General features: G+C 27.3%; 4 protein-coding genes across 7 annotated transcripts; 2 read left to right on the top strand and 2 right to left on the bottom strand.

Annotated features, from left to right (window-relative positions):
* The first annotated feature begins 68 nt into the window (after positions 1–68).
* HtrA2 (HTRA2-related serine protease) lies at positions 69–2183 on the top strand. The gene is made up of 7 exons (XM_035084130.1): positions 69–499; positions 646–769; positions 846–932; positions 1019–1213; positions 1303–1453; positions 1532–1709; positions 1795–2183. The coding sequence occupies exons 1-7, from the start codon at positions 90–92 to the stop codon at positions 1955–1957; spliced, it is 1308 nt and encodes a 435-aa protein (XP_034940021.1). The 5' UTR covers positions 69–89; the 3' UTR covers positions 1958–2183.
* A 149-nt stretch (positions 2184–2332) lies between these two features.
* Positions 2333–4732, top strand: LOC118067426 (uncharacterized). 2 transcript variants are annotated; one of them, XM_035084131.1, is made up of 3 exons: positions 2333–2577; positions 3821–3986; positions 4060–4732. In XM_035084131.1, exons 1-3 carry the CDS (start codon positions 2512–2514, stop codon positions 4647–4649), a joined length of 822 nt encoding a protein of 273 aa, XP_034940022.1. In that variant the 5' UTR covers positions 2333–2511; the 3' UTR covers positions 4650–4732. The 2 variants fall into 2 exon arrangements, with proteins under 2 accessions (XP_034940022.1, XP_034940024.1); XM_035084133.1 differs by lacking the exon at positions 2333–2577 and adding an exon at positions 3459–3604 and having other exon boundaries at positions 4060–4730.
* A 478-nt stretch (positions 4733–5210) lies between these two features.
* Oamb (Octopamine receptor in mushroom bodies) lies at positions 5211–9750 on the bottom strand. Its single transcript, XM_035084153.1, has 8 exons — positions 9090–9750; positions 8875–9012; positions 8437–8535; positions 8084–8355; positions 7435–7720; positions 6663–6827; positions 6277–6587; positions 5211–6074 (listed from the first exon to the last, which is right to left on the bottom strand). The coding sequence occupies exons 1-8, from the start codon at positions 9351–9353 to the stop codon at positions 5957–5959; spliced, it is 1653 nt and encodes a 550-aa protein (XP_034940044.1). The 5' UTR covers positions 9354–9750; the 3' UTR covers positions 5211–5956.
* Positions 9751–20021: 10271 nt separating this feature from the next.
* Positions 20022–22386, bottom strand: LOC118067453 (zinc finger C4H2 domain-containing protein). 3 transcript variants are annotated; one of them, XM_035084177.1, is made up of 5 exons: positions 21608–22386; positions 21095–21266; positions 20841–21022; positions 20550–20762; positions 20022–20303 (listed from the first exon to the last, which is right to left on the bottom strand). In XM_035084177.1, exons 1-5 carry the CDS (start codon positions 21664–21666, stop codon positions 20174–20176), a joined length of 756 nt encoding a protein of 251 aa, XP_034940068.1. In that variant the 5' UTR covers positions 21667–22386; the 3' UTR covers positions 20022–20173. The 3 variants fall into 3 exon arrangements, with proteins under 3 accessions (XP_034940068.1, XP_034940069.1, XP_034940070.1); XM_035084178.1 differs by having other exon boundaries at positions 20559–20762; XM_035084179.1 differs by having other exon boundaries at positions 20550–20750.
* Between the last annotated feature and the right edge of the window lie 58 nt (positions 22387–22444).

Here is a 22444-nt window from a genome sequence, read left to right as displayed (position 1 = left end):
AAAGACAATTTTCTGCAGTAGATAAACTATTTTTCTTCAAACTTCTTTACTCACAGTAGAGTTTTGAATGTCTGATAACACAAATAAATATGATTGCACCTCGAACTCGATTAATTAAAAATCTTTTTTTTAAGCAAAATGTGACACCATGTTCGCAATTTACTGTATTTATAAATTCATTTTGTTCAAAAAATAATCAAACTATTCAAACTTATGATAATAATAACAGAAAAAAATATGAGTCGATTAAAAATAATTTTTTAACCTATACAATCACAATAACAAGTGCTCTGAGTATTGGATATATTTTATATAAATGGAAAAATAAAACTCTTCATGACTTTTATTCTAATTTAACACTCCAATGTCCGCCAATTTATGCTTCAAGTTTATTCACCACTGATATTAGCCAGAACAGGAATAAATTTAATTTCATAGCTGATGTTGTGGAAGTATCAGCACCTGCTGTTGTGTATATAGAAATTAAGGATAATAATAGGTAACTTCAATTTCGTTATTTTTTTTTATTTTTCAAATTATATTTTATAAATATATTTAAATATATTCTATACACTTAATACAAATTATAATTAATTTTTTTCATTTTAAAAGAAAAAGTTTGATATTTTTTTAATAAAAGAATAGGATTGACTTTTTTACAGGTAAACCATCAACAACTAGTAATGGATCTGGATTTATTGTTAGTGAAGATGGTCTGATTCTTACAAATGCTCATGTTGTGATTAATAAACCAAGGACTTCAGTTAAGGTAAATTAAATACAACTATTTTGTTATCAAAAAAAATACCTAGAAGATTGGTAACAACAATTAATTTAAATTATAGGTCAAATTACATGATGGTTCCACTTACACAGGACAAGTTGAAGATGTTGATTTACATAGTGATTTAGCTACTGTCCGAATTAATCGGGTTTGTATCTCTTATTTAAAAATCTGTACATAAAAGATTAAATAATAATCATCAATGATCCACTGAAATGATGTCATATTCATCAGACAAATTTGCCGGTCATGAAACTTGGAAGTTCAGCTGATATTCGACCGGGTGAATTTGTTGTGGCAATAGGGTCTCCTCTTGCACTGAGCAATACCATTACGAGTGGAGTTGTGAGCAGTGCAAATAGACAAAGCGAGGAATTAGGTTTGCATCATAAGCATATGGGTTACATCCAAACAGATGCTGCTATTACAGTGAGTGTTTCTGTATTAAAAAGCTTGGAAACATTGCGAACTAAAAATATAAAACGTAATTAAAATTTATTGATGTTTCATTTTAATAGTTTGGAAACTCTGGTGGACCCTTAGTGAATTTAAACGGTGAAGCAATAGGTATAAATTCAATGAAAGTCACCGCTGGAATATCATTCGCCATACCTATTGATTATGCTAAAGAATTCTTAAAGAAAACTAAAGCTCGTCGGAGTGGCAAAGGTAATGGAGATTAAGTTAGTTAGAAAAAAAATTAAAGGATTATTACAAATAATAATTCATCATTATTTTTATCTCCAGGTCTTACTGATCACAAAAATCTTCATGATCACGTCAAACGTCGATACTTAGGAATAACAATGTTAACTCTAACTCCTAGCATTCTTTACGAATTACAACAGAGACATAATAATTTTCCTTCTAACATCAGGCACGGAGTTTTAATTTGGAAAGTAATGGTCGGATCACCTGCATTCAAGTAAGTTTATTTATACCAATAAAATTAATCTGACATTTTATATTTATTTATTATAAAAATAATAAAAATTATTTTTAAATCCTAGTGGAGGTTTAAAAGCTGGTGATATAATAACGCATGTGAATGATGAACCTGTTATTGAAGTTTCAAATATCTACAGTGTCCTAGAGAAGTCATCATCCTTGATCATGACAGTTGTAAGAAATGGTGAGATACTCAAGTTGAGAGTGGAGCCGGAAGATATTTGAACTATTTCTCTAGCGTATCAACAAAAAAAGATATTAGTAATGAAATAAAATGGATTATTTTGATGCTGATAATAAAAAAATATTAGCTTGCTCATTGTAAAAAAAGTAAAGTATAATTTGACATCTTTATATAGTCAATACTGATAAAATAATTAACATATACCTGTAGGCGTGGTCTTCATGATAGCTTAATATATGTACTCAACATAAACACACCTCCACTAAACCAAGTTTTCTCTTTATTTATTCTCAATCATAAGATTGTTTTTTTTTTTATTATTTTGTTAAACATATAAATAAATACATAGAGTATTAAAGTTTATCATTTTAAAACATCAACATGGAAGACGTGTTGGATTTGTAATATATATTCATAGCAACTACATGATCACTTTTGATAATGACCATCATTTTATATTGATATTTTTATACAATTATTACATCTACATGTTTCGAGTACAGTTCATAGTGTCTAGACAGTAATTGTATAACGAGAAAAATGTATTGCATAAAAATGAAATAATAAAAAATCCAAATTCCAATGACGTGTGTATATGGCAATGAACTCAAGCATAAAGATTAAATCGTTTAACTTACAACTTGAAACTATATCCCAAAAGGTATGTAAAGCTGCGTTTCACTGGAATGTTCACGCTCTCGTGCGCGATCTTCATAGCTCCATATAAATACTTGACGCAGATACCTTGCATAAACGACTTGGCATGTACTCTTGTTCTAGCAAAACTCGTTCCCCTTTTTTATCAGTAAGGGAAGTTACATGGTTGGTAGTATGTGGGCGTAAAACTGATTTTGTAGTAAAATAACGATGCAAGGGATTTGATGATTTTAAACTCTACATTTCTGAATGTTAAATTTATATTATTTTGAACATCAAAATTTATGAATAATTATTGTCATAGTTATAAATCATGAATAAAAAAAGCAAATAATTTTTAAGAGAAATTTTTTTTTTTTAATATTAATACTAGAATTTGTATTTGACATATATATTTTTATAATCCCAATGTCAAATCCAACGCAGGACACCTACATGATCAATTGTTCACTATCATTAAATCAGCCATGAGGATACTTTTATTTTAACAATAAAAATAAGGTTATCTTTTTATGCAATAATTATAGGTTAATTTTTTTATTAAATTTTTTGAATGACTAAAATATCACAAATGTTGTAATAATTTAAAAAATTCGATATAATTTGTTTTATAATCAATAAAAAAAATAATACAAATTATTGTATGAAACACGAAATGTATTAAAAGATGTAAAAATTGGTTCGAAACTATTATGTCGATGCGGCAGCTCGTGCTGAAAGTAATAAACAATGATTTATCGAGCTAAAAATCAAATCCCTAGTGATTTGTAGTCACGAACTTGTCAGGGAGGGATCTATAGGGCCCACCAGTAACTTCTTAACTGCCCTGAGGACTGTTTATAAGAGGAGGGAAGTAAGGCCCGCGCACACGGCTGCGCATCCGGAGAATCCTATATAAGAAGATGCATTACGCCGGACTCAACATCTTTTCACTCTCCTACTTACTATTATTTTATTCATTTCATCGATTAATTCATCATCATTTTATTGCTTACTGATTTTAATATAAACATTAATCGTCAATGTTTCAAGTGAGTAAATAAATATATTTCATTAATTAATTATCATTTATTTTTATTTAAACATGTGTATTTGTTGAATTTAAAAAAATGGCAGTTATTAAAAATAATTTTAAATTTTGTCAGTGTTAAAATAAAGTCTTTAAATATTTTTAATAATTTATTTTATAAAAAATTAAATTAATTTAATTCAAAACTTATTTGATTTTGTTTAATTTTTGTTATTAGTTAATTTTAATTTGGTGCTCATTGAGCCTGGCAACGTGTTCTCCAGTGTTATCTAATTTACAATATCATCATCAAAGCAATGACGGTACAGGTTACTATCGTTATGGTTTCCAAAGTCCGCACCATTCAAAAATGGAAACAAAATTAAATGGCATTACTCAAGGAGGTAAGTTTATTTAATAATAACTAAGCATTTAAAATAACGATTAATTAATTCGTTAATATAAATAATTGTCTAGGATATTCATATATTGATGCAAATGGTATTTTACAAAGCGTTGCCTACACAGCAGACGATATGAATGGATTCAGAATCCGCGCAAGTAATTTACCTCATTTATCAGAAAATTCTTTACTACCTACAAGCGAAATGAGTAAAACAACAGAGGCGGAAAGAAGTTACTTGGGAGAACAAAAAGCCAATGAAAATTCATTAAGAAGTTTGATGAGTAATACAAATGGATTGGTTAAGCATCCTTTTCTATTATCAGATAGAGAAGTGATGAAAATTCAAGTTCCTAAACCAACTCTTAATTATATTGTAAAAAGAACATCTCCAGCATTTTTAATACCAACTTCTACATCATTAGGATTACCAGTCCCTCATAAGATGATTCACAGTTCTCTTCATCATACTCAAGATTCATTAGGTCAATACGATTATAGCTATGCTGGTGATACTAGCGCTAAAAGTGAATCAAGATCATTAGATGGAACTACAAGGGGTGCTTATAGTTATATTGATGCTAATGGTTTGCTTCAACAAGTTCATTACATTGCGGATCACAATGGATTTCGAGTTCTTGCTACTAATTTACCGGAAGCCTAAATATTTATATTTTTTTTCTTCTTTATTATTATAATCATCATTGTGTTAAATATTTTAGTACACATTGGTTCATAAATTAAATATTATTATTTGTTAATTAGCATTTTTCTTATAATTATATTTTACTCCAATATAAAATTATAAGTATGAATGTATAATTATCAAATTTTATACAACAATTAAATAATAGAAAAATTAATTACTTATTTTTGATTTAATTTATCATTAATGAACCATTTGAATATCTTAAAAAGGACATGTATAATTATAGTAAGAAAATAAACAAACTCTACGATTATTTTTTATTTTATTCTCACTCAGTTCTTTCATGTATATTTGAGTATTATTGTACACAACCAGAATATATTTGGTAAATCAAATATCGCTGGCTCAGATTGTAAATCTGCTAACTCCATTCTTGGTCACGAATAACATTTGGAGTAATGTTTGACGTAAAAAGGGATGACAACAATTGAGAAACATTTTATCGTAGTTCAGTTAAAAAAATATCCCAACAGGACTAATATTGTTCATATTTATAAATACGTATGTTGAAAAGGGTTTTTTTTTTCTCTGTAAACCTTTTTCTTAATGGAGTTGGCTTGATTACACTCTCAGCTAATGATATGTATAATAACATGTATACTTTTTTCTTATACTTTAAAAGTCTGCTGCTTTAATAATTATTTTTTTTTTCTACCTACATATTTACACTTTGTGATTATGTTTTGTAAATTTTTTCGAGAATAATATATATATAGATATATATATATATTCTTTTTTGTTTTGTTTAAATAAATACCGTAGTAACGGTACATTTATACATATATTTATAAATATATACATACGGAAAGTAGTCATATATACATATAACAATTAATATAATACATAAATTCTTTATCATCAATAATAAAAATTAACATTATTCTTTCATACCAAAGCCGAGATGACTCGATACATATTTTTTCCATGTCATTTCAATTGTATAATAACATTATTATTATTTTATTTAACTTATTCACTTGTTTTTTGAATCAATAAAAAGACTAGAAGAGATTTACACTCGTCAGAATTCGGTGGTATTTATGATGATTGATCGATTAGTACTGCACGAGAATGTTTTACAGAATAGGACGGTAAGTATAGAGAGAAGGAATTGGTCTGATATAATATAGAGATCAGACAATATTAAATCACTTATTATCGGCACTTGCATAATTCGTTGCGACAGCACACAATTAAGCATCATAATATTGATGTATTGATGTATATGAACGATGTAAGTGGATTTTTTACGTGTGCTAAAGTCACCTCGAATCACTTTGTGAGTGGGTGTTATGATCGGAGCCTGGATCAGGATCAGAATCATCAATTGACACACCATGTTGTCGTATCCGTATTGAATAGTTTAGACTTCTATCATTCCTATAAATGATAATAACATATGAATATATAATTAAACTACTATATATTTATTATTTATATAATATATATGTAATAATTTTATTAAAAAGTAGTTAATTGACGTTAATAAACTATAAATGTGCTACTTAATGATACCATTATAGTATTATTTATTTAATGACTATAATACTACATTTATTTTTATAATTAATAATAGAATAACCTTGTTGCCAATTGGCTGCCATCACTCCCACGGCGTAAGGAATTTTTATTTCGTTTGCAAAAGAAGTTACAAATAATTCTCTTAAATGCAAACCTAAAATCTTTACTGAAGAGTGCGTAGATACATGGATTTATAGCAGAATTACAATATCCAAGCCAAAATAGAACACTGAAGACTGTTGGATGAATGCAATTCGGGCAAAATGCTCGTACCATGTACATTGTAAAAAATGGTAACCAACACAGTATAAATCCTCCTACTATTATACCAAGAGTTTTTGCTGCTTTTGTTTCCATTCGAAATCTCTTTACCTAAAATTTTCATTGAATATCTATTGATTTATCTGAATAATTAGAATAAATTGGGTGGTTATTCATACAAAATACCTGAGCTTTTATATTTCTTTTGCCCATTTTCATCACACGTGGTGGTTTCTCTTCAATACCAGGAGTTAGTTCACGAAGTGAAACCTCATCTCCAGTTACCTGACTTTCACAACTATTCCGACGACTAGGTCTTCTTGCACTACCAACTCGAACTACACCACCGACCTACATTTAAAGTATCATTTTTAATTTATTGTTTTAATTTTTAATCACAATATTAATTAATTATAATAAATTTTCAAAAATAAAATCCAAAAAAAAACAAAAAAAAATTAAAAAATAATAACTTGATATAAAAAATAAATTCATCGGGAAATTTCTCGGACATTAATTGACTAGTTTATTTAGTTATATAGACATTGATAATTAAAACCACACAAACAAGTCTGCAGGGCTCACTTGATGGCTACACAACTTGATCAAGCTTCGTACTACAATTGACAAAATAAATGTCATTCGCATCCACCTCTTGTTCTATCTGTACTGGTCAATGTGCAGTATTGAATTCACTCAATGTCCATGCACATATAGACGACATATACAATTCAGTTTGTTGTTAAATTGTATCTTTTGATGAACAATTTCTAGACAACTAGATTTTAAAATTTCTACCATCTGCTATATTTGCATATAAATATCGATATATAAAAATAATCATATAAATTCAAATAATAGCTGTAAGAGATTAATTTAGATTAGAAAAAAAAAATGCGAAAACAGAAACAAATACTTGCAACAAAAGAAAATCTTTATGAAAGATATATATATACACCTTAAGATGAGTATTCCTAGATGTAGGGCACAGATGACTTTGTGTTTGTCCATTACTGTTGTAATGTACTGACATTTGTGAACACCTTGACGGAGTACGTTCTAAAGTATTGTATTTAGTGTTGAGAGTTTCAGTGCTAGGATATGATACAGATATTTTGATCTTATCTTTTCGTACAGATGCACTCCGACTAGACTCTGGGCTTTTGGGACTGGTATTATTACCTCCATTGTAAACACTACCTCGGCCTCTGTGAATCCTTAATGTCAATCTTTGTTCGTCAAACCTGTTGTTGTAAAACAATATTATTGAAATAAATCTTCTAATAACTTTACAGTAACAATATGATACATGAAACCACATGATGACTTTTAGGAGTTATAATGATCTCAAAGTAACTATATAGATACATTTAAACTTTGAACTTGAAGTGAAGTTGAGTAAATATACTTCGAGAAGAGTATAATGTATTATATAGTCACTGTTAAAAGTTCAAATCGATTTTAATGAAAAATTTTTATTAACTTCCTATTAAGGAGTTATTCTAATGGAGTTGATTTTTGAAATTCGTAATTTTAATTAAAATTTACAGATTTTAATATTTATTTATCCATCAGAATTAAATACTATAATTAATCATAAATATTACCTTGATCCTAGCATTTTTGATCCTTTGGTCGTTCGAAAACCCTGATTAATAGCCTTAGTCGTTGACACGGCTGCATTATAAATTCTCCAATAAAAAAAAAGCATTACTAGTGTCGGTATGTAAAAAGACCCAAGAGCACTGTAGACAACATAACCGGCGTCATTGGTAAGCTCACATATCCAAGGGCATGGTTTAACCGGAACGAGTATTGTCGTGCTGTTAAACGGTCCGTTTTGTTCAAATGTCAATACGTCATTCTGTTGTGGATGTGACTGTTTAGAAACATACATCATATAAAATTATCAATTATTATATCAACGTTAATTAACGTATCCATAGAAAAGCTTTCATACCCTTTGATCTTTCCAACCAACTAGAGGTGGAAAGCAAATGACAAAGCTTAATACCCAGACGGCTGCCACGAGTAACTTGGCTCTTTTCGGTGACATTATCTGATGCATTAGTTTTTAAAAATTTACTTTTGTCTCAAATAATTTGTAATCAAATTTGTTTGTCAGTTTTAATAAACTAAGCTACTGACATTTACAAATTTATCAAACATATTTTATTTACATTATTTGTTTTTTATATCTTTATTGGGTCAATAGCTTATTGATTTTCGAAAATAAACTTGACAAAAATTTTTAATTATACAAAAAGCTGTGGTTAAATTAATCTTAAGAGAATAGGTTGCTTTTAAATTTAGCATGATAATGGTTAATACAGTTATATTTTATAGAGGCTCAACGCTTAATGAATATTAAATACTTTAAAGTAAAATAATAATTTACCTGAGGATAACTCACGGGTCTTGTAACAGCAAGATATCTATCTAAACTTATTGCACATAGATTTAAAATTGATGCTGTACACATCCACACATCAACAGCTAACCATACAGAGCACCATAAATCTCCAAATATCCAAACCTTTATCAAATAAATACAATAATAACCAAAAATTATTTTTATTCTGAATACAATTGATTGGAAATAAAATATTTTACCTTAAAAACCTCCCATGTAGCGCTAAAAGGAAGAACAGCAACCCCAACAAGAAGATCAGCAACAGCAAGACTGACGATGAACATATTGGTGACGTTTCTTAGTTTGGTGGTATGGTAAACGGCGAGTATTACAAGAACATTGCCAAGAATGACCATAACATCAACAATAGCGAGGACGACGAGGGTTCCAACGATACCCGGTCCTGACCACTCGACGTCCTCATACAATTCGTTACATGCACTGGCGTTGAGATCTCGCATCATTAACAATGACGCTTATCGTCCAACTTTGTTTCGCCCAATTCTTGGTATTCTGACACACGAACATATCGGCAGTTTCGATCCATAACATTTCATTCTTTTCATTTTATATCTGTCTGCGTATTAAGTTTGTTTTTCACAACTTCACTACTTGTCTTTTAGGTTATTTTTTTTTTTAATTAATTTTATTAATAGCTCATTGTTGTTTATTTATTCATTATTGTTTTATGAACAAAATGATTGATTGCAAATAGTATAATATGTATAAAAACAACGCCAATGAATTAAGTTCATTGTACGTACACATTAAGGTATTTATATTTATATATATTATGAATTAAGTGATTTATAATGAGAGGAATTTTCACGACTAATTATTTATGTACAATTAAAAGAATATTAATGATTGTAAGATGATAAATAATAATGATGATGAATTTAAAAATTTTACAGTCCTTCCAATTATTCGAATGGCATTTGAGTGACATTTTCATTTTATTATCCATTATTATTATTAGGTAAGTTTTTATTTATTAGTGTATATTATCATTTTGTTTAATAGAATTCCAATAAAATGGTATTAATATATTATTTCCTGTTTGACGTTGTGATTTTACAAAATAATTTATTTTCCACGAATTTTAGGAGATCCTTCCAAAGCGCATGTATCGCATCTTTTTGATATATCACGATCGTTTTTCACTGTCACCAACAGCTATCTCTTCATAAATATTTTTGATAATCATTAATCGACTTGTGCCTGCTTAGATGCTGAAAATAATTAATAATTTCTTTTATAACCGATTTAACGTTAAAAACTGCATGACAAATTTATTAAAAATAAAAAAAGTAAGTAAAAAAGAGTAAAAGAGGAAAATGGTAGGAAAAAAAGAATGTTTATAGAGACAAAATAGAGCAGAAATGATCAATGAAGGAGAATGCAAAAGCCCAAATGAGCCGGAGGATACTTGAAGCTTGGTCTATATAAATTTTCATTGGTGAGATTTTTTAAGAGACCTCTTTGAAACTCTGTCATATAGATAATACACCATACATATATCTACATCTTTGAATAACATAGATGTCAGTTATCTATGTATATACATACACACACTAGACCAGTAGCAATGATAATAATAATGATATCCGTTAAATTATAATAGATAAAATTTTCAATGAATATTATTTAATAATTAATTGATAATAATTATAGTTATTCATTTTGTTGAATTAATAATATACAAGATAACTTTAGATGAAGTTGAAATAGATAATAATACACTGAAAAAAAATTGACTGTGAACAAGTAATATTTTTTCAATTAAAAAAATTATAATAATTTTGTAGACGAATTTTAAATGCATATTGGTGTAAACATTTTTATTATTAAATACTTAAAGTTGCTCGGATTTGCAGTGTGATGGTTACTTAAAATGATAAAAAGATAATAGATAAAAAAATTTATAGTAACTTTTAATTGTCAATTTACAGTAAAATTAACTAGCAAATAAATTAAAAATTACTAGACTTTTTTACCTATTTTTACCAAAAATAAAAAAAACCTAGTGATTTTTAATTTTTTTTTTGCTGGTAAATTTTACTGTAAATTGGCAATTAAAAATTACTATAAAATTTTCTCCATGCAGAATGATCTGAGTATTGGTTTACTCCAATTTTTCATTAGATTGATAATTTTTTTGACGATCCATGATATCTCAGAAAGTAAGAATTAATTCAAAAAAATTCTACCTTTAATCAATAATTAATGCATCTAATGATTAATACTTCTAAGTAGATTATTTAATGTCACTTCTATTTAAACTTACCATAATCTTAAACCAAATATCAAAATCTATTTTTCAATCAAATATCTCATTCCAAATTCATTTTTATTAATTAAATAACCTTTTTTTTGTTTAACAAAAATTTTTTTTTCAGTGTATCATTATTTAACCTAAAAAGGACAACAAATTTTGAACCCAAACAGTTGTCGTTGTAACTATTGGCCAAGTTTTCGGTAATTCTAACAGGTTGTCGATAGTACATTGAAACAAGTTTATATACGTTTTTTACTGATTTAAAGAAGAAATAATTTTTATTAATCAATGAATACAGATCGATTCGAGTAAGTAGTCAATTAAATTTTAAATTTAGTTACAATTACATACTTAGATAATATGAAAGTTTTAGGTAAACTTGTGAGATTCGATATCACTTCACCCCTATGTATGTATAAAATATAATATAATTGTTAAGTTCTCAAATTTGTAATAATCGTATCTTTAGACACTGCACAAGTTGTGATGAGTTTATGCAAGTTTGCTTCAGCAACTAACGAGCCAATTGTTATTATATTTATTAGCGTCTACACGGAAATCTTGGAGAAATGAGAGATAAAAGAAAAATAATTTTGATTAATTATAACTTGAGATGCTACATAATTGATTTATCAACATATACATCTATACATATTTACTGGAATAAATTAATTAATAAAGTTATATGAATAAAATTTTTATTACTTTCAATGTGCATTATTACTATTATAATAAACTTGTTGCTTGGCTTCTGAAAAGTTATATGATTCATAATGAAAATAAAAAGAAACATATCAAACAACAGGAACAAGTATTATTAGATTTATTTAAATGTTGTGATAAAATAAAATACGTTAACGTAAATACAATTTACATTTTTTTTTTTTCAATAAAAATTTTTTCTTTAATATCTCAAGACTAAAAATATTTCATCTATTTATTTATCATCTACAATTTTATTATATTCATAATAAAAATCAAACAAAATTAAACATTTTAATTCAAAAATATTAAAATATAATCATAATAATTATAAATCTCTAAGTAAAGATGATTTTTAATGGTCGATTTTTTTCAATCTAATGACTTAAGTATTTTATTATATGTAAAAACTTGATAGCCTACCATTATTTATTATTCCACAAGCTGTCATAAAAATTTTTTTTTTCTATCACACGAAAAAAATTTTTCTTATTTTATAATCACATTAAAAAACACATAATCACGAATTAAACTTAACAAAAATGTATGGTTTATATATATCTATATATATATAGATATTTAAAAAGCATAATTTCTAATCACTTGATTACATTGCAGAAGGCGAATGAATAAAATACAAATGAATAATGACTACAAATGTTATCGCGGCAACGATGCTGAGCGCACTGACAAGATCCGGGCGTTCAGTACGAAAAGTGATATATTCGCATGCGCATCGTTCGTCCTCTCGTTGACTCGTATTTGTAGTGAAGCAGTCCTATCCTATCACTGAGTACAGAGAGAGAATCTAGTCTTCCCGGCCGAAAATATCACCACATCGTTTTGCTCCTCTCTCACTTCCTCGCCCTTTAACATTTCTATATCACTATTATCTATACGTCAGATTCATTGACCATTGGGGTTGCACGTTACACTATTTCCCTCGGCACAGATACCTTCTATTATGTGTCTTCTTACTCTTTAACAATTAGACAAAAAGACACTTTTCGACATTCTTTTTTTTTTATTCAATAATAATAATCAATATTTCTTTAATTTTAATAATCAACATTTGACAGGTTGACAATTTTACTCAATCTTTTGACGTTTTAATGATTTAATAATTGACACTTTGATATTTATCAATATTAATATTAAATTGAATCAATTCACCCACTCATAATGATGGTGTTAGAGAGATTTTCTTCAACTAAAAAGACAAAGATTGAGTGAAAAGATTTATTTGGCCTTTTAACATTTACGTCGATAGTTATTATTATTAAATAAAAGATGTAGAGGAAAATATGAGAAATTGTTTTAAAATTGGATTTTAAAAAAAAGTTGTTTCATTTGTTGAATGATGATAATAGTGGTCATACGAAAGTTGATAATGGCTATATATAGTCTGTTAAAAGCGAAAGAAGGATAAATGAGGGAAAAATAGAAATGAGTTGACAATTGCGTGGGATGTAATACATGTACGTTGATCAATTGCTACCACTAGGATAACTTGGTCGCTACACTACACTAGAAGTTACATATACATACATTCAATTCTATCCCGGGAAGGACGAAAAGAGTAGGAGTGACGCGCGCGCACAGATGAAATGAAACAGGACATTGGAGAAACAAGAAGTTAGCTCAATGATTTAAGACATTTCAAACCATTTCTAGTCATTTTATCTTATTATGTAATATAAACACTCTACATTATGCATTTTCGAATTGCAATATCATTCAATATCATCTCAATAAATTAAGATTTCAAATATTATAAAAATATTTTTTCATCATTTGTATCAAAATAATGTTATTTTAATTTTATTATCAGTAATGGAGAAAAAAAAATTTAATTGTCAATTTTTATCTGTTTACACTGTAAATCCAATTGCATTCTTATTAGACATTTAAATGTGTTTAATATAACGTCATCCATTTGATTAACAGTCTTGTCACTTTTAACACATTTAGAAACGCATTAAAAGTGACTACGATGTCTATCAAATGAGTGACGTCATATTTAACACGCCTAGATGTGTAATAATAATGCATTTAATTCGGTCTGTTCACTGTAAATCTGAGAAAATTCAAGTGTTAAGTAATGAAACACTTAAAGTGTTTACAATGTTGAACGCCATAAATGGCAAGAAAAACTTTAAATGTTTAGTTTTTAAACATAAAGATTTGCAGTGTTTTTTGGTTGTTAAAAATGTTCTTTTTTTTAAATAAAATAAATTAACAGATCAATCAAAGTATTGTTCGTCTTAGGTAATTTTTAATTCAATTTCTAATAAAACAGACCGAATTAATTTTTACACCCAATGTAATAATGATTTTTTTTGTCAATCAAAAAGATAAGTAAGAAAATAATTTATTAAAAATAAAGAGTGAATGATTAAAAGGTATTTTAACAGTTGAACAGTCTTTCTAAAGGTGTACATACTAGTCGACGAAAATAAAGAATTATATGCATATATATATGTATATAAGACGAAAGAAAGTGCATTAGTATAATTAATGTAGCTGTAACATAAAATTAAAAAAAAAAAAAAACGAGAAAGTTCGTACTTTTGAAAAAATAATACTTTCATTTTAAAGTTTATTTATCATCTAGACTTTCGTCATTTTACTTTGTCAAATTACAGAAAAAAAAGTTTATATTTACTAATTTATTTTTCGCGGGTATGTTTATTAATTTAATTAATTATCTAATTAAAAACATTTCCCAATATTTTTGACATCAACGCTGCAAATCCAAGTGTGTTATTCTTGAAGACAATTTTAATACCGTGAGCAAACTATAAATTTTCCACACGCTTTGAAGTGTGTAAAAAGCGTCCACAAACCATGTATAGTTTGTTTATAGATATTTAACATTAAACCCACTTTATGCGTGTTATTTCAACACGTTTATAAAATTTAGTGTTATAAATATCAAATAAAAGAATTAAAAATAAAACTATTTATCGAAAAAATGGATTTTTTTTCTAATAAGTAGTCGTGTCCAATACTGTCAAGTAAAATTAATTGATGTAATCCAATACCATATTTGCATGATCATTGACGTATTATGTACTTAAAAATGATTCAATAACAATCACATTGTCTTTTGATGTGACACATTTCATTTATTTGACACAAAGCTGAGTGCAGAGGTCACGCACATGAGATGGATACGATAAATTATTGGGATTTATTTAATGTAATGGATAAAAAATCAATTCGCTTGACTTAATATTGTCATTTAGTATTACTAACCTGATACAATAGTCGGTGAGCTATTTATATCTTGAACAGTGACCGTTTCCTTGGTAAATCGATACACTAACGTTTATAGAATTACCCTCACTATTTGGCAACACATTCATTCGACTTTTTTTTTTTAATTTTCTTCATAAAACTTCATCCATCACTAACTAATCTCAATTTCTTGCTATATAAGTCAAATAATAAATTATTTTTCATCTTTATAATCACACACACACACGTCAAAAGACAATCTACTGTCTTCATTCAATTATTTTCAAACACTTTACTTTTAAATCAATTAAACAAATACTACAACAATCCTTATAAAATATTTATTTTCATTTTTAAAAATCATTATGACACGTATTTAAATAATTACCAGATTCATTTCAAAGACTATTTGCTTTTCTTATAATGAAAAGAGATAAAAGGGTAATTCGAGTAATTATATATACAATTTATTTAAGAACTGAATTGATGAGGAGTAACAGTTGATTGAATAATTATCAAAAGGAAATGTTGAAAGCATTTTCAGCATGTTGTTGTGAACAAATAATAAAATAATAGCTGAGAGGATAAAATAGTGACAAAGAAAACGGTATAAAGAATCATGGTAATATGAAAAGGAAATGGGGTCGGAAAGCGTGTGCAGAGTTCCCGAAGAAGAGGACTTTTGTTGTCATTGTCTTACGAAAAATCGAGAAAAATAAAACTAGGAAATTAAAATGGTCAAGACATTGACATGAATGACATTGAAAAGACCCCGATAAAGAAACATTTTTCAAATTATTTTTTTCAATCAATAATGTTAGGGGGAAGGGGGGGGGAATTGAATTTTCTAAATAATTTCATTAATTTGAAAGATATTTTTTATTTCCAACTCTTCCCCCCCCTCCTCCCCCCATTATCTAGTATGTATATGCAGTAACATATCTTTTCGTGCACCAACATCAATGTCCATTTTACTTTACCAAGTCTGTTCTGTTTTCTTCAGACGTCTAATCAAACGTTCGTGAGCTTTCATGTAATATAAATCCTATTCAACGCTTGAATATCGACTATAAGAGTAATTAGTATAAAATAGATGAGCAATGAGTTCGTGTTAATAGTCTTGAAGGAATTTATTAAATAAGAAATGAAATGTAAAAATTGCCGAGTTTTTCGATCAAATTAGATGAAACCTATCAATTATTTTTAATTATAACTCTAAATAAATGACAATTAATTAAGTGAAAATAAATTAACTTAAAAGACTGAGGTATATAAAAAAGGAAAATTTCAGTTTACATAATGAGATTTTTTTCCTCATTTTAATAGAAAGCTAAAAAGAAAAAGAAAACAGTCGAATTATTTTCTGATAGCTTCTGTTCATCAGGAAATGCTTTTCAGAGATAAATTCTATAAAGAAAAATGCAGTACATTGAAGAAAAAAATGGTAAAAGTAATGAAAGGATGGTTTTATACGAATCGTGATTTAGCTATTATATAGATATCCAGAATTGCTGAACAAATTCCTATGAGGTAAAGAGAGGAAAAAAAAAAAAAAATAAAATAAAATCAAGAAATCCTACTGTTCGTGAAGGAGGTAAATGTAATGTAGTAGATAGTTTCATATCACGATCTCCAATTTCCTCTTGTCGGCAATCTGGATGAGATTTATAACTGAACTCCAGGACCAATTGGTTCCAAAAGCGAACCTAGATTAAGCTTAAAATCAATCTTCTTTATTACTCAAATCTAATCTCATTTATTTAGCAGATTTATTATTTCCGCATTTAAACAGACAAAAGTCAAGATAAAAATTTGTTTTATTGTTAAACTTTAACTGTGATATATTCCCCTAAATCACTCATTAATTGTTAAAACTAATTTATTGTCTACTGATTAATTTCATTCAATAAGAAATTCTAAAAAAATAATTAATCATTAGAAAGATGTGTGATAACACCCTTCTAGATGAATGCAAAGTCAATTGATAAATGCATTGATTTAAAATAGGCCTGAAAATGTTGTGTGTATATATAAGTTACATTGTATGTATGCAAGGTTATTCGATATAGCAAGAGAAAATGAATAGCTTATAAAATGGCCTTCCGACGTCTTAGCTGGTATACCTCTTATAAACTCGCGTGTTAAGCACCCTCAACATCAAACTCACGTATTTCGGGTTTCACTAAGACCTGATGACGTAGCAAATTTCAACTGGCCCGCTCCGATATTATATTTTATATTAAATTTTCCCGTATTGTCTTGAGAAAAATCATCTCACTCACTCCTATCTTTCTTTTCGATATTTCATAACTTTTATTATTATATCATAGTCATTTATTTTATTGTAAACATGAATTTATAGAAGAAATATTTCTGAAGAATTCATATTTTAAATTGAGTTACCGTTGATGGAGATGTATCACCAGTGAAATCTTGATTATGTGTATAAATAAAGAAATCAGAAATATATAAAGTAAAAAGAAACTCTCAAATTAAAATAATAATTATTCCAATGGTGTAATTTTCTTTTTATAAAAGAAAATATAGTCATTACAAAAATAATATTGCATCATAAATAAATTGAGAAATTGTTGATAATAAAAAAAAAAAAAAAATCATCAAACTTTTTCTTTGGTGAATACATGTTGTACCACTGTAAATCTAAACGTGTTAAAATAACACGATTGAAGTAGGTTCAATGTAAAATGTCCATAAATAAACTACACAAGGTTTGTAGACACTTTTTACACACTTTAGAGTGTGTAGAAAATATATATAATTTCTTTATGGCATTTAACATTGAATACATTTAAAAGACCCACCATAATAAGCACATTAAACGGTAATTATGCAGATTAAGTTACACATCTCCAATTATCATGAAATTTTAGTATGTTTAAACTTAAGGATAAGGAATTGACATAACACATAAAATCTCTGTATTACAGGAGGGCTTATGGTAATGTTTTATTCCTCTATTGTGGACAGAAACACGTCGTTTCATAAGACGAAGCTAAAGTTTATTCCTCATGCTTAAAGTGTTATGTTTAATGTTTTATTATAGACACCATTTAAGCGTGTAAAAAATGTCTACAATAATAACACACTTGGATTTACAGCATACTTTTAATTTAGCATTATATTTAATAATTGAATAAAAGTAAGACAAAAAGAAACATTGATTTAATAGCTTATCTACTGTGTTAGTTTAGCTAAAATACACTCAGCTTTGTTAAGTCACGTACTCGACTGGTATAGATTCATTGATAAATTCATGCTATTTGTGCTCCGATGGATAATATCAGTCATCTTAACAAGATGGAAAATATTTTTGTATACTGTGGCCAATTAGGTCGGCAGTCTTTTGTGTTATGGATTGAAAAAAAAAAAAAAAATATAGAGAATTTCGATTGGCGGAATAGGAATAAAGAATTGTGAATATTAAAGAGGTAAATGAGTAAAGGGAATTGAGGACTCTTTCTGAATGTCAATGAGGTTCAGCTGTATCTTCTTTCTTGCTCTCTGTGGAGCTTCATATTCACGCAGTCTATCTCAATGTGCTTGGAAATTACTTGGACTGGTAAATCCTCTTTCTATCTGCTCTAGCGTCAACAACAATCTGCAAGCATTCTAATGTTTTGTACTCATTGGTGCATTATTTGCGATATTCACTGAATCAATAGAAAGTTAGAAACGTCAAGAATTAACAATATACAAAGGAATAAAGATAGTGAGGAATTGATTGAAATTAGTGGTAGTGAATTTAGAGAGAAAAATTCGTTATTATTGTTGGTAATAATTGACAATAGAATAAAGGTAAAATAATAAAAAATATTAATAAATGCATTTGAATTATTTACATTGGTGTGTTGTCAACTATTATAACATTCTGTTTTTTTTTTATTGCGAAATCTTTTTTGTAAAACAAATAATTCTGTACTCAATATAAAAATATTGCTTTTATTCCTCTTTTATGCTGGAGTGGATTTCATCATTTATTAAATTCTTTTTTGTTTTTTTTTCAATATGAATAAACAAAGTGATTTATTCAAAAATAATGTTTCTATGTTATGCACTCTTGTGAAATAAGCGAGTTATTGTTTCTAAAATTTTATTCACTTGAAAAAATCAAAGTTGGCCATTTTTCCTATTTTAGTCACTGCTACTTTTTACCTTTATTTTTGTGTTATCACAAAATAGTATTTGTATTGATTCAAATGCTAACCGATGTCTCGCACGATTGAATAAAAAAAAACGATTGTCAATTTACCGATATTTTATTCATAATGTAAAACTACGTTAATATTTTTTGTATTCGAAAGTTATTCATCGTTATTGATAAATATACTAAATATCGATTGTTAGTATTATATTTCATTTTAATTCTATTTTCATTTACTGTATCATTATTTGGTATTATAAAAAAATTTTAATCTAACACAAACGATAGTGAAGAGCAAATATATGGAAAATTCTTGCATGTTTTTTGTGGAAAAAATTGATTGAATAAAATGATTATAAAAATAAACTTTTTAACAAAGGAAGAAAAATTTTACTATAAATATTATGACGTTAATAGTTACAATGGTGAAAAATAAGTGGATTTTTTCTTTCATATCGAGTTTATTAGCTAAGTTATTAAAATGATAAAAGTACAATTTTTCAAATGGAAAATTTAACATACATATCCATTTTACTTTCTTAAAATTAAAAAAAAAATTTAATCATAAATTAATATCATTTACACAGAGTTTTGATAAATACAATTATCATTATTTTTTCATATTATTTACTAATTGTATATTTAAAGAGAGTAATGTTTATAATAAAATCGAGTATTCAATGCAGTAAAAAAGTATAAAAAAGTATAATTAATTATAATTAATTGAATAAAATTATTTGATTGTTTAGGTATTAATTTCAATTTAAAATTAATAACACTTTCATGTAATTTATTTAAATAATCTAAAAATAATCATTGTTTGTAACTTCCTAATTTTTTTACAACTTTTTAAATTTGTATAAAAAAGAAGACAAAAACTAACAATTATCAGAGTGACATTATTAGTCTTTCTTTTTAGGTTTTTTTGGATTACGTGAACGTGATTTTGCTTTACACAACGGACAAATTGGTGCATTTCTGTGAATTTGTTGATGACAGGACAAACAAGATTTCATGGGTGGTGGTTGTTGCCTAAAATAATTATTATAACATGTTTTTTAACCAAATAATTTGAATTTTATCCACTTGGAAAGTTTATCAATTAATAAATAACTTATTTACTAGTACTTTACTACTTCATAACATCCTAATTAATCAATAAAATACAAGTTTTAATTTATTTGTTCGTCTTGGATAACAAAGTTAAATATTAATATGATATTACTTCCGTTGGTGGATGAAAAATTTAAGAAAAAATGATATGAAATTGAGTTATACCAGTGGTACCTGAATGTTGGAGCGGGAGGACCAGTCGCTGGTGGCAAAGGTCTTGGTTCGGGTTTACTTGGTCCTTGAAGAGGTTGTGGAGCTAAAAATGGTGTTGAACCACCTGGATGTCCTGGATGACTGTGCAAACTCAACGGCGGCATAAGATCCTCTCCACGTACTTCCACACGCCATTCTGCTTTCTGCATTGGTCTATCAAAATAACTACAAAAATTAATTTCATATTAATAATAACGAACATAAGAATTATTTTTCTCATGGATTTTAAAATGAAATACTTACTCAGGTGCAATTAAATCAGTCTCGGTTTCATAAAGCTCTGGTAGTCTTTCCAGACCCAAATACTCTCGGCGCATTCGATCAATGTCATGCTTAAGTGGCTGATATTCGTTATTATGAATTAATTTTGCGTGTTCTCGGGCACGATTTCTAGCTTCTTCAGCTTGTTTTATCACTGACTCCATCTAAAAAATAACCGTCTTATTTACAACTCATGTTTAAAATAAATCAATTCTTTGTAGAATATTGATTCTTACTGCATTGATATCAGCATGTATTTGACGTAACTCTTCAACATGAGCCATTTTTTCTTGCATCAATAAATCCATTTCTTGTTTGTATTCCATTAAACATTTATCTTCTTGTTCTGTTTGCTCAACTTCTTGAATAATTCGCTGCTTCATTTTCTCTAATTGAAGTGTCTTTGATCTAAAATTATAAAGTAGTTTTATTTATTTTTATTAACTTCTTCTAAATAAACAGTTCACAAAAAACATTCAATAATGTTAATTGGGGAAAAATCTATTTATTTAAGAATCATTAGGAATCTTTCGTATTAAATTTTAAAGATATTTATAAATTGCCTGAACTCAAAATATTTTAAATAACCAGCAGAAAGAAGCAGGAAGGGACACAAAGTTTTCTAAATGCATCAAACTTTTGGAGTTAATATTTTTAGTATGGCTTTTTTTTTTAGAAGACTAATTTTTAAATAGACTAATATGCTTTATGGACTATTCATGCATCATTATGGGTATCTACAAACATACCTGATATCTTTGAGAGCTTCTAGTTTGGCAAAAATAACTGTAGTATCAGCAGCCGACATTTTTAAAAAATTATATCAATTTTTTGTCAATTATTATTTCTCATCAATAATCTTTCAAATTTAATTTAAATAATAAATTAAAATAATCGAATGTTCTTGCATTAATAAAAAAATTTTTTCGATATATTTATATATAATATAAATATTTAATTAGTAATAATATATTTGTAATTAAATATCAATCTAAAAAATGCACTCCTATACACAAATATGCACTTTTTTGAAATAACTCAATTTTTTTGTGTTTTTTATTACATAAATTGTCGCACTGCTTCGAAAAACTCTTTAAAAATTCCATAAAGAAAAAAAAAACTTTTTAAAATCAGTTTATTAGTATAACAATAGCAATGAATCCGACGCGATCATGAGCATCTTTGTGAAATTCTTTCTCCCTATCCATAAACTACAACTATCTACACTTTTATGTAGTACATATGTACAAAAGAACACATATGTTATATACATACAAGGTAAATAAATATTATGTATAGTAAAATGGTTACAGAAGCTACATTTAGCGTATTGATTAAATGACTCCCTCTATAAAATTTTTAAATTCCAAACTAAAATTTCATAACCTTAAAATTTGATATTCTCCAGAAGATGGCGGCCCGGTACATTTTTTTTATTGCGGTCGTTCACATGTGAGCGCTATATTTTTCTCCCAATTTTAATAAATTTTAATTTTAGATTTCAAAAGTATTTCAGTACAGCACAAATTTTTTTTTAGTACATTTATTATATATATATATATATATATCTAATTTACTAGAGACTT

Source organism: Chelonus insularis, unplaced genomic scaffold, assembly GCF_013357705.1.
Source record: "Chelonus insularis isolate UGA/USDA-ARS -01 unplaced genomic scaffold, ASM1335770v1 contig_383_pilon, whole genome shotgun sequence".
NCBI lineage: Eukaryota > Metazoa > Arthropoda > Insecta > Hymenoptera > Braconidae > Chelonus > Chelonus insularis.
Note: the sequence above shows the minus strand (reverse complement) of the source record. Positions and strands in the feature narration are given on the sequence as shown.